Here is a 12,627-nt window from a genome sequence, read left to right as displayed (position 1 = left end):
TTGACAACTTCAAGCCGTATTATTTTATTTAAATAAATACAATTTACCTTTGAAATCCAGTCAACAGGGTATATCTAGCCCTTTTCAATACAAACTAAGGAAACATGCATGGCCATGGTGATGTTTGGAACTCTCAGCCTGAATCACTGTACATTGAAGTCTGTAAAGAATATATTACTCACAAGAATATTTCACCCATGTTCTTGTTTCTTGTTGATCCACGTGGTTTGGTTCATTCATTTTCAGTTTACGCTTTCGTCTTCTCATTTACCAGCTCAGCCTAGTAGCAGATAGTTAGTTGGAGAGCCCTGACACAGTTCTGCCCTCTAACCAAACATTTGTTTGGGATGCTTGGTCTTGCTCAGTTTTAACCTCCAACCTTTTGCTCTTGAAGGAAGGCATACTCTTGGCATGACATGATGGTTCAGGGCAAAGTTGAGAAGATGTTGATGGGAGTGAGGGGTAGGTGGGTGGCAGGCAGGTGAGAAGTTCCATGGTACAGGACGTGTGAGAAGTATTGAGTGTCAGCTGACTAAGCTATAAGCTGCCTTCATACAACGAAAGGTCTGATAGATTAATGTGGGTGCCCATGTGTACAACCTGCCCAGCACATCTCTGGTATCTCTTTTGGCTTCATTGCATGACTGAAAACAACCTTGTCCTCTCCTGTTGTTTTTGGATACTAGACACTTCACAGGAAGGAATCGGACCCCTTTATCATCAGCATGGATGATTTCACAGACTATTTCCTCCATGACCAAGATTTTGAAGGAAAAAATGGCGGGAGAAAATGGAAAACAAAGCATTTGCTTAAATACAGTGCTCATGAATTTTCTCCAGGATTGCTGAAGGCAGTACTGTGTGTATTTAAAATCCTCCTGCTGGAGATCAGGCCAGTCTGGAGGGTTGCCAATTCCAATTAAACCAGTCACTTCTTTCAGTCTCAAGGGAAGCATACTTGAGCTATCAAACACTTTGCAAAGCTGCAAAATACAGGGTAGCACCTGGTTACTGTGTGGATTATAAATCCACTTAGCAAATTCCATCAGTTGCAGCCCTTTGTCACCTCTACCCATCATATCCCATCTTCTGTCATTATTTCAGTGATCTCATCCTCCATGTGTCTAGCATCGCCACTCACCTGGAATCACCTATTAATTGCCAGCTCTTGTGCCAGCTCTTCCTTTCACCTCTTTATACTGGCTCTCCCCACTCTAGTCTTTCAATTCAGATGAAGGTTTTGACTCAGAACATCTCTGACCATTTCCCTCACAAACGCTGTATAACCCCTGAGTTGCTCCAGATCCCAGCATCAGCAGTCTCTATCTCCACTTCTTACGCTGGGGCAAGCACTTTCTCTCATAGTTGGCTCAACAGAGCTGGTTATGCTACAGAGTCAATAGAACACAGAAACACGACCTTCTACCCACTATTTCCACACTGACCATCAAGTACCATCCTTAATAATGTCTTTCACCAGCACTTGCATGCCTTGATGATTCAAGTGCTCACTGAAGTTCTTATTAAATGTTGTGAGAGTCTGCCTCCATCATTATCTCTGCCATTGTGTTCCAGGTTCCAACCACACGCCAGGTGAAGCAGTAGATCATCTACATCTCTTACTCCTCACCCTAAACCTGCACCCTCTAGTTTTTGACAAATCTGCTGCAAGGATAGTCAAAAGTTAAGTTGAGTATGGGGAGTGGGTGCGTGCTAATTACTCTGTGTGGATTGGGGGACAACGATTGGTACCTTGTCATAGTGTCGGAGTGTAAAGTGTGCTTGGATGCACCTGACCTCCAGGGTCTTGTTACCATGCCCCACCACTGGTCTTCTGAGGCCTACAATCTCACCACTGATTGGGAAAAGATGAGGATCAAAGTCAAAGTTGGGTTGATCATCATCTGCACAGGTGCAATGAAAAACTTGCTTGCTACAGCATCTTCAATGCATTATCAGACAGTTTTCATTCAGGCCCCTTTTCCAATGTGGCATAATTGTTGCTCATAAGCAAAACTGATAGAGAAAGAATGAAGTAAACTCACATTGTTTTACTCATGTTCTGATAAGTTTTCTCTGCTGTCTGTATGGAGTGTGTCCTTGGACCATCCTTCAGGACCTTCCATGCAGCAGAGTGGCTGCCACTGATTAGGGAAGGAGGGTGGAGGTGTCTGGACCCATCAATTCAAAATGTTGGCTGATATTGGTGTGATTTCCAACCTACCCCACCCCCACATTACATATTAACTAGTAAAATACCTCAAACTCAGCTAACCTTAGTCTAAGTAAGTGGTAGATTCTGGGCTAAATTGTTGGGAATGCAGGGAGAATAAAATAGAATTGGTGTTAGTGGATGCTTGATGATGGGTATTGATGATAGGCTGAAGGCCCACTTTCCATTCCGTATGTTTTAATAGAGTTGGCATCACCAAAACTAAATTAGGACCAAAACACAATAGTAGTTCAAGAGGCTGCAAGGAGTTATCTTTGTTAAACACAACTCATTCTAGGGGTAAGGTGTCAGAGGAAAGAAGTCATTTATTGTCTATCCTTTACTGACCTTTGTAGTGGTGAGCCAATGCAGTGTGGACATGTCCACCACCTTAAACCACTGCAGTTGATGTGGTGAATGTCCTTCTTTTATATGGCGAGTGTCAACATTTCGACCCACTGATGGTGAAGGAACACACACAAAAAGCTGGAGGAACTCAGAAGGTCACACTACATCTATCATGGGGAATAAACAGTTGATATTTTATGCTGAGACCCTTAATCAGATCCTCATTCTGTCTTGTAGAAGAGTCCCTGTCCAAAATGTCGACTGTTTATTCCCAGTCCTGATTAGGGGCCTCAGTCAGAAATGTCTTCTGTTTATTCCCCTCCAAAGATACTGCTTGATTTGATGAGTTCCTCCAGCATTTTGTGTGTATTCCTTAAGATTTCCAACATTTGCAGAATCTCTTGTGTCAATGTTGAAGGAATGCTATCAGTTCCCCAGGTCTGAGTGGTGTGTGACTGAGTGGTAAAATTTACAGGATTCTTGTGCTGGTCCTGCCCTCCCAAAGCCAATAGCCATCAATGCTTTGTCACAAGCCTTATTGGATTGATTACTTTGGACATCTGATGGTTCCAATTGAATTCATTAAATGCTTCTGGTTAATAAAATGTAGTAATCAGAATCGGGTTTGACATCACTGGCATAGGGCGTGAAATTTGTTGTTTTGGGGCACCAGTACATTGCAATACATAATAATATAAAAAACCCTAAAAATTACAATAAAATACATCAAAAATTAAATTAAGTAGTGCAAAAAGAGAGCAAAATGTAGTGAGATAATGTTCATGGGTTCATTGTCTATTCAGAAATATGATGGCAGAGAGGAAGAAGCTGTTCCTGAAACTGAGTGTGTATCTTCAGGCTCCTGTACCTCCTGCTTGATGGTGGCAAAGAGCAGAGGAAATGGGAGTCCTTAATGATGGATGCCACTTTCTTGAGGTATCACTTTTTGAAGGTGTCTTTGATGCTAGGAAAGTTGGTGCCCATGATGGAGTTGGCTGAATATACAACTTTCTGTAACTATTTTTCTGATTGTTGGAGTGGCCTCTCCATACCAAACGGTGATGCAGCCATCTCTAATGCTGTCCACAGTACACCTGTAGAAATTTATGAGTATTTTTGGTGACATACCAATTCTCCTCAAACTCCTGATGAAATATAGCACCTCTCATGCCTTCTTTGTAATTGCATCAGGATAGATCTTCAGAGATGTTGACACCCAGAAACTTGAAACTCCTTATCCTTTCCACTGTTGATCCCTTAATGAGGACAGGTGTGTGTTCCTTTGACTTCCCCTTCCTGAATTCCTCAATCAATTCATTGGTCTTTCTAACGGTCAGTGCAAGTTTGTTGTTGTGTCACCACTCAACAACTGACCTATCTCTCACTCCTAGTCTCCTCATCACCATATATAACATACCATTAATGTATGAAATTTGCATTGAGAAACTTGACAGGCTATTGACATGTGATTTATAATCAAGGAACTTTAGTATTTCAAAGGACACCTTGCTTCATTGCAGTTGCCACACAGATTTGCTATGATTCTACTCCTGAAATCCTGTTCATTTATCATTTTGAAAATTGGTGAATACTGAACTATTTCTTCCTCTGTACAAAGAGCTCAGATGTTGCTGTTTTTATATGTTCAGCAAGAAAGAACTGGAAGGGAAAGTCATCATGGAGCGTAGGCTAGTCCAGTTGTCCAGGAGAAAGTGGCTGAGGAGAGGGAGAATTAGATCAGGTCAGTGATTTGGTTCATGGAGCAGGTGAGAATTTGATGGAGCAGAGGGAAGTGGGAGAAAGAAGAGAAATTTGCTTGGAGATGGAATAAAAGTAAAGAGAAAGAAGGGGAAGAAGCTAGTGAAATGAAATGAAAGCAAGAGGAAGATGGTTGGTAGATAGTGCAATCATTGCATTTCTTTTCTGGTGATTTACCTGGCAGTGGACTCAGGTGCCTTTGGGCTTTATCAGAGGTGAGATGATCTGAGGCAAATTGGTAGTATCTGCTTTGACCACAGAGGCCTGCTTTGCTTTCCTCAGCTAGACCCAACACCTTCTGTGTTTAGGCTTTTGAAGCAGGAACTGCTCACTATAATAAATTTGAGAGAGACTTTGGTGTCTTATCCTTGAAATGTTAAAATCTCTTCAAAGACCAGAGAGAATTTGACTACCAGATGAAAGCATTCCAAATCCATTGCATGAACCTTGTCAGGTGATAAAACTTATTCCAGATGATGTGCTGATGAACAGAACATTGTAAATGGGTATTGGGTATAATGTCATAAGAAGCCACCCTCATCCCATCACAGGAAGCATTCTATTAACTTACCATGACCAGTAATTAATTGTAACTTCAATCCTTGCATAGTTTCAGATCCATTGATAATGCAAGAGCGTTTTGCTAAATTTTCACTTCACTGATGTGGCAAAAGCTTACACAGCTTGTATTGAAGTCTAGATACTTCTGAAAGAGTAAAGATATTGCCTAACCTTTGTCAACGTAACAGACAGATCAGATCACAGTGAGGTTGTCGAGGACACAAGCTACTCCACTCTTTAAATGCTAAATATCACAGCTTCCTTTCCTCACCACCAATACCTTTAACCCCACAGGATCTCTAACCCAGCAATGTAACTTCTCCAATTTTTATATGTCCATCTCCCCAATTTTTGGCTAGTTGCAGGAAAGGCCTGGATGACATTCCACCAACCTGCTTCTGTTTAGGAACATAATCAATACCAAACAGAGATGTTCTTGCTTTAGTCAAGACGAGGTAAAATCCTGGGCCAAGAGTAAGTCCACATGCCAATTCGTTATGTCTTAATGGTATCTGCTCCAACCCAGCACAGTAGTTGACTCCATTATACAAATGTTCATCCATAGCCAGTCATAGCACAGGTTCAGGAAGGACAGATGGAGCTGACATATCTTTTAAATCAAAAGGAGGAGGTGTTTTTAGAAGTTAGTTATTGAATAAAGTTCTTTGAAATACCAGTATTGTGTATTGCCCCATCCTCCAGAACTGCCATCAGTTCTGCAGGTTAAATCTGTTGCTTATTTTATAACATCCAAGACAGCAAAGGCACCTCACATTCATTGTTAAAAAGTACCATGCACATAAGTATTTTTGCTTTGGGAGTTACTGACATCAGAAAGGGATGGAATTTAAGCAAATGGCACACTGGTGGAAGTGTAGTGATTAGCAGGAAGTGTGAGTGTCTTTACGTAGTTGGAATTATCAGTTTCATGTGAACATACCACCCAGACCCATTAATAGATCAGGCCACAATCAGGCGATTAGACCATGGAAAGGAAGAACCTAATAAAAGAATCCTGTGTATCGTAATCTGAAGGCCATCAATTCTCCCGAGTATTCTGATTTTTAGTATCCTCTATTGTCTGGGAATAGATTGTGGTGAATACCTGTTATTGACACTTCATATCTGAAGCCCCGCCTTTCTCAAAATTCCTTTCTTTTATCTTCCCACCACTGAATCCTAAACAACTGTTAGGCTTAATATTTGTGTTTTGGAGTCATGGAGCCAGAGAGCAGAGATACTGACCCCTCAACTCAGTCAAATCAGTCTCTGTTGACCACAATGTCTGCCCAGCTGGTCCCAATTTCCTGCATATCTCTCTGAGCCCTGCCCCTTCAAGTACTTATTCAAGTGCTTCTTAAATGATACTTTTGTACCTATATCAACCATTTCCTCTGCCAGCTCGTTCCATATGCTCAGCACCCTCTGCATGAAAAAGTTGCCCCTCAGATCCCTTTTAAATCTTTCCTCTTTCACACCACACCTATGCCCCCATGTGTTAGACTGCCCTACCCTAGGGAAAAGACTGTTACCATTCACCAGATCTAGGCCGCTCATAATTTTAAACATTTCTATAAGCTCATCTTTCATTCTCCAAGGTTCCAAGGAATAAAGATCTAGTCTGACCAACCTGGCCTTGTAACCCAACCCTCTGGTCCTGGTGATGTCCCGTAAATTTTTTCAGCACTCTTTCTAGTTTAACCACATCCTTCATGTAACAGGGTAACTAAATTGTACATGATACTCTATGTGTAGCCTCACCAATAATTTGTACTACTCCTATAGTGTACTGCAGACACAAGGCATCATGCTAAATACCTTTTCTCACAGCTCTGTCTACCTGTGATGCCACTTTAAACTAACTTTCCACTTGTACTCCTAGATTTCTCTGTTCCACTACATCCCTAGTGCCTTTGCATTCATAGTATAAGTCCTACACAGGTTTGACTTTCAGGGTATTATGACTTCATCCACTTCCTAGGTATCTAATAACCCTCTCAGTTATCCCCTGAATCTCTCCCAGTTGTAAATCCAGGCAGAATGCCAGCAGTTTAGCTAACAGGAGACAGCAGTCACCACCACCTTCCCTGAGGGCGTTTCCTCTCCAGAAATTCCTACACAGGAGTGAGTTTGCCCTTCTCACCCACTTGCATGCACCATCCATGAGCTCAGTTCTTCAAACACATAATGCTAAATGTTTCATTACTTTATGTACTGTCACAAACTATCTCAAAGTAGCAACTCCCCCTCCTTCTGAATCTCCTATAGTTCAATAACCAATTAATAAATTTGTACAAAACAAAAGAAATAAAAATGTTGTTAACATTGTTATTTTCTATCTTGGTTTTTAGGTGAATAAGTTTTAATTCCTACAGTGGTCAAGGCCATGTTAAGTTGTTGGCAAACCTATTCACTGCAGTTAAGATCAGGTCACCTGGCTAAGATCAAATTCCTCAACACAAATGCAGGAATTAACCCTTGGTCTATAGGATTCAATGTTTCTTCATGCCAAAGTGTCTGCGATTGTGCAAGATGTGGGTCAGGTGAGAAGAAAGACAAGGCAAACTGAGTAAGATTGGAAAGACTACAGAGTTGGTTACTGCAACTGGCATGATGCTCGCTGTTGGCAGCATGTTGGCAACGTACACTGGCTGGGATGAGTGGAATGTCACCTTGGTGAAATGTATCAATCAGATGATCCTAGAAGTGCAGTGTGGTTAACATTGTGAGTTATGGATGCAGAATGTAACCCCTACTCCTATGCAGTGATTTTAGTGGGCTGAATTAGCAGGAGAAAAAGTGCCATTTTTTGTTTCAAATGCTTAAATTCCATTCCACTTTGTTAATTCCATTTCCAAACCTCATGATTGAAAATGCAATGTCTTTTACCTCTGAAAAATCGAGGACTGATTTGCTTTCTCCTTTTGTTGGAAATTCCTGCACAAAGTTCATGAAAACACATGCGAGATTCCCAAGAGTGAAGCAAAGAGTAGTTTGATCTCTTGTTATCTCAGAGGAAAGAAACCAGGTGCCCAGATTGCATTCCTGAAGGATAGACGTTCTTCTCTATTCACTGACAATTGGGAAAGGTATAATTCCTTTATTGCAATCTTTATTTTCCCTTTCCTGGCATTGGAAAAATAGTGCCATCTCCTCTCGCTCCCCCCATCTCCGCCGCCCTACCCCATGCCCCCAGCCCAGAGTTCACACCTCGGTGCTTATAGCCCTGACGCTCGCAAGCGTCTCCCGCACCGTGTTCTGGCGGCTCACCGGGAAACCTTGGAGTGAGGACATTTTGAAGGGTGGCCCTGGCTCCTTGTAGCGGGCTGGGATGTAGGAGATGCGTTCGCCTCCGTTGCGCATCTCCTCGGCGGTCCGGATGTAAAAGGGGGAGCGGTGTGGGGAGCAGTCGGGGCACGAACCCCTCGCGGCCTCCTGGCTCGCCTCCACTGGCGCGGGCAGCTGAGTGACCAATCCGTCCACAAAGTGTGCGTTGCAGGTGTTGCAAGCAAAGCTTGGGTGAGAGTACAAATCTGAGACTTCCTCCTCATCGTCCGATTCGTCTTTCTTGCAACAATAATACTGGCGGAGAGAAGAAGAAAAAGAAAAGGAGAGAGGACTCAGAATCCGGAAGCAAACCAACAGAGTTTGCAAAATCAGGGAGAGTATATGTCAGGACCCTTAGCAGCATTGATATACAGAGCGATCGTGGGGTCCAAGTCCACAGTTCTTTGAAACTGGAAACATGACTGGATAGGGTGTATGGTATGCCCTATTTCTTTGGTTTGGGCATTGACTATAGGAGTCAGGAAGTCATGTTGCATCTGTATAAAACTGTGGTTGTTTGAGTATTGTGTGCAATTCAGGTTGCCCATTGCAGGACGGGCACGGATGCTTTGGAAAGGATGTACAAGAGGTTTAACAGGACGCAGCCTAGATGAAAGGGTATGAACTGTAAGGAGAGATTGACACTTGGGTTGTATACTGTGGAGCTTAGAAGCCTGATGGAAGACTTGATAAAGGCACCAAAACAACCTTCCTCCCAGGTGCAAATGCTAGAGGGCACACATTTAAGGTGAGGGGGCCAAAGTTTACAAGAGAAGTGCAGTGCAAGCTTTTTTCCCCACACAGGGAGTAGTGGGTATTTGGATCAGCCCTCACAGCTAGTGGAAGCAGATACAATAGTGGCATTTAACAGGCTGTTAGGCACATGAATATGTGAGAAATGGCAGAGTATGGATTAAGTACAGGCAGAAGGGATTGGATTTGGCACAGATGTTATGGTCTGAAGGGCCTGTTAAGTGTGGTACTCTTCCATGTTCTAAACAGCCCTCTGACTATGTTCCAGCCAATCTCTCGTCTTGCACTCCAAATAAGCTTCAACATTCTGGTCTCTCCAATCCAGATCTAAATCAGCACCCAGTAATTAATCATCCTGTATTTGCTGGATTACATTTACTGCTAGGCTAGCTATGTCATCATTTAAGTCAGGGATTCCCAACCTGGGCTCCAGTAGGGTTGGGAACCCCTCAACAATGGTCGGGGTCCATGACATAAAAAAGGTTGTGAACTCCTGACTTAAGTCAATTCAAGTTTATTGTTAGGAGCACAAGTACGACGAGGTGCAGGTACAATGAATGAATATTTGCAGCAGCATCTCAAACCTGCCTTCCTTCTCTTCCTTCCTTGCTTCTGCTCATTTCACTTTTTCACTGTGATTGTCCTGCAGCCCTCCCAAGTTCTGTGTTGCCTGTGAGAAGTCTGATTTTCCTCACGTGCTATCCAGTGTGCATTGGGAGTTCCTTCCCTATGCTTCTTCGCCAGACTCTCCCTTCGATAAGGAGTTGCCTATCATCATTTTGCCCAAATTCTTGGTTTCCCTGCCTGTAATATCTCCCTATGCCACCCCTAGGGACATTATAACTGGTACTCTCTGAATTCAAAAGAGCCTGCACATATGGCTGAGGGATTTAAAAAAAAGAGTCTGGTAAACCTTGATCTCTTTTTGGGCTACTGACTTTGCCTGCAGAAACAGTCAGATCTGTATTGGGGCTCCTGACTACAGCAGACGATGTTCAACGTGGAGGTGACCACTGAGACACAAGCCATTGTCCTGCTGGCTATAAATGCAGCAGAAGTCTCACACATCTGAAATCAGCTCCAAAATGACGGTAGGCAAGTATCAGCACTGCTTGTGCTTCTGTGTCAGATGTTGTGGGTTCACCTCTGCTGTTTCAGTGCTCAGTCCAGGCTGCCATTCGCTTCCTGTGCAGAAGTGCAGCAGGACTGGCATCTATTGGACTAGCTGCTAACCTCAATCTGTCCTCTCAGTTGGACACATTGAAGGAAATCAGTTAGCTTGAAAAGGAATCCTGACAAGATCTCCAGACCAATATCACTAAAACAGGGGTTATTTGCTGTTTGAGGAAGTATGCAGAATGGCTGCCTAATTATCTTCTTGCAGTAAAATACTGGCTACTGGTACTGCCCAGTTTGTGAAATAAGTGAAATATACACAAGGAGAGCAAGAATTGGATCACTGCTCACACAGTCAATTCAATGCTGATCAATCCCACTCCCATTAATTTTCCCAATGACTTCTCCTCCCCATGTTCCCATCAGCTACCCCCTAAGGTGCCAGAGGTAAGGACAACAAAGGGATGTTCACAGGAAACAGAGGAATGGCTATGGGACTGCTTCAAGTTGGTTTTCTGGGTGATTTTCATGGACTCATCAGAGGACCTGAATGAACGAGTGTCTCTCCACAAAATCATTTAGAATCTTCCCCCTACCAGAAGCAAAACATTCACAATTTGCTGAGGGTAAGATTGATGGTGTTTAGGACAAGCTTTCCAGAGAAGTACAGAGATCCAGGCATGAAATCTGGAGAGGCCACCTCATGTGCAGAGTGGCAGTTCAGGAATAAACTTGAACCAATGCTCAACTACTGCCTATCATCCAGCAGCACTTGCATCCACTGTGATGAAGTGCCTCAAGAGATTGGTCATGAAGCATATCCTCTCCTACCTGAAGAGTGACCTGGAATCCATATTAAATGATTGTTTGGCTAAGTACAACTCCAATGTGCTATTTAAGTTTGCTGATGAAAGCACTGTTTGTTGTTGGCCAAATCAAAGGTGGGGACAAATTGCCATACAGGAGGGAGTTTGAATATTTGTTTGAGTGGTGCCACAACAATAGCCTCTCACTCAACATCGGCAGAACCAAAGAACTGATTTTTGAGTACAGGACGAAGATGCTGGAGGTCCATGAGTCATAAGGAGAGGTCAGTAGTTCCAAATTCTTTCGTATTAACATAGCAGAGGATCTCTCCTGGGACTAGCAGATAAGTGCCATCACAAAGTAGGCATAACAGTGCCTCTACTTCCTTAAAAGTTTGTGTAGATTCGACATGTCACCAAAAACTTTGAGAAACTTCTGTGGATGCATAGTGGAGAGTATCCTAACTGGCTGAATCACAGCCTTGTATGGAAACACCAAAGTCCAAGAATGGAAAGGCTACAGAAGGTAGTGGATACAGCCTAGTCTATCACAGGCAAAGCCTTCCCCAACATTGAGTATACTTACATGAGTGCTACCACAAGAAAGTAGCATGCATCATCAAATATCCCCACCATCCAGGACATGCTGTCTTCTCATTATTACCACCAGGCAGGAGGTATAGAAGCCTTAGGTCCCACACCACCAGGATCAGTAACAGCTATTACCCTGCAACCATCAGGGTTTTAAACTGGTTTGGATAACTTCAATTACCACTAAACTAAACTGATTCTACTACCTATAGACTAACTTTCAAAGTCTCTTTACAACTCATGTTCTCAGTATTATTTTTATTTGCACAATTTCTCTTCTTTTGCTAATTGGCTGCCTGTTAGTCTTTGTTTATATATAGTGTTTCATAAAATTCTATTGTATTTCCTTTTTGCTGTAATGACTGCAAGAAAATGAATCTCAAAGTAATATATAGTTACATATACATCTTTTGATATATATGCACTTTGAACTTTGAATTCCACTGTTTATGCTCCAGGGGCAATTAACCAACCAATTAACCTACCGGCTTGCATGTTTTTAGGATGTGGAAGGAAATGAGAGTACCCAGGGGAAACCTACATGGTTATAGGGAGAACATGCAAACTCCGTAATAGGTAACACCAGAAGTCAGGATTTAACCTGGGTGTCTGGAGCCTTCAGGCAACAGCTTGACTAACTGTGCTATAGTCCTGCTTCAAACATAAAGATAATGTAGCCAGCAGCCAGAAAGGAATGTGTTACGAAGCAGTGATCCATAATTCAGAAACTCTTAAGTGTATTTGCATTTTGTTGCTCTAGCCCTCAGTTAGTGACACTTACTAACTCACCTGGAGTCTACAGTAACAGAGCACACCTATGATGCAAAGCAGTATCACTGTTGCTAGTATTCCACCAGTGATAACAACAGTTCCAGCTGTCATCCGACCAGTTCCCCATCAAACCCTAGAAAAGCAAAGGGAAGACATGGTGAGATTGGAAGGAGTAGATGGGGTGTAGGTATATAATTTGGTAGTGGGGAAGAGGGAAGGCCAAACTCATTCTAAAGATAGATTTACATATGTCTTCCTTTCAACAGCACCTCCCAAACCCACAAGTTCTACCCCCAAAATAAGCAAAAAGGCGCATAGGAACCCCAGGATTTCCTAATCCTGGCATTCCTTCATTAACACTGCATGTGAACACTGGGATGCTCT

At 42.7% G+C, this 12,627-nt stretch overlaps 1 protein-coding gene across 7 annotated transcripts in view; it reads right to left on the bottom strand.

Moving 5' to 3' along the window:
* Positions 1-8,006: 8,006 nt before the first annotated feature.
* fam163aa (family with sequence similarity 163 member Aa) overlaps positions 8,007-12,627 on the bottom strand; it is a 198,071-nt gene continuing 193,450 nt past the window's right edge. For all 7 annotated transcript variants that reach the window (XM_073062430.1, XM_073062428.1, XM_073062429.1 and 4 more), the window contains 2 exons: positions 12,262-12,376; positions 8,007-8,461 (listed from right to left, as the gene is read on the bottom strand). In XM_073062430.1, coding sequence (XP_072918531.1) covers positions 8,084-8,461; positions 12,262-12,354 — 471 coding nt within the window. In that variant the 5' untranslated portion in view covers positions 12,355-12,376 and the 3' untranslated portion in view covers positions 8,007-8,083. The remainder of the gene's footprint in view (positions 8,462-12,261; positions 12,377-12,627) is intronic.

This window comes from Hemitrygon akajei, chromosome 12, assembly GCF_048418815.1.
Source record: "Hemitrygon akajei chromosome 12, sHemAka1.3, whole genome shotgun sequence".
Classification (NCBI taxonomy): domain Eukaryota; kingdom Metazoa; phylum Chordata; class Chondrichthyes; order Myliobatiformes; family Dasyatidae; genus Hemitrygon; species Hemitrygon akajei.
This window is presented reverse-complemented; position numbering and strand designations above follow the sequence as displayed.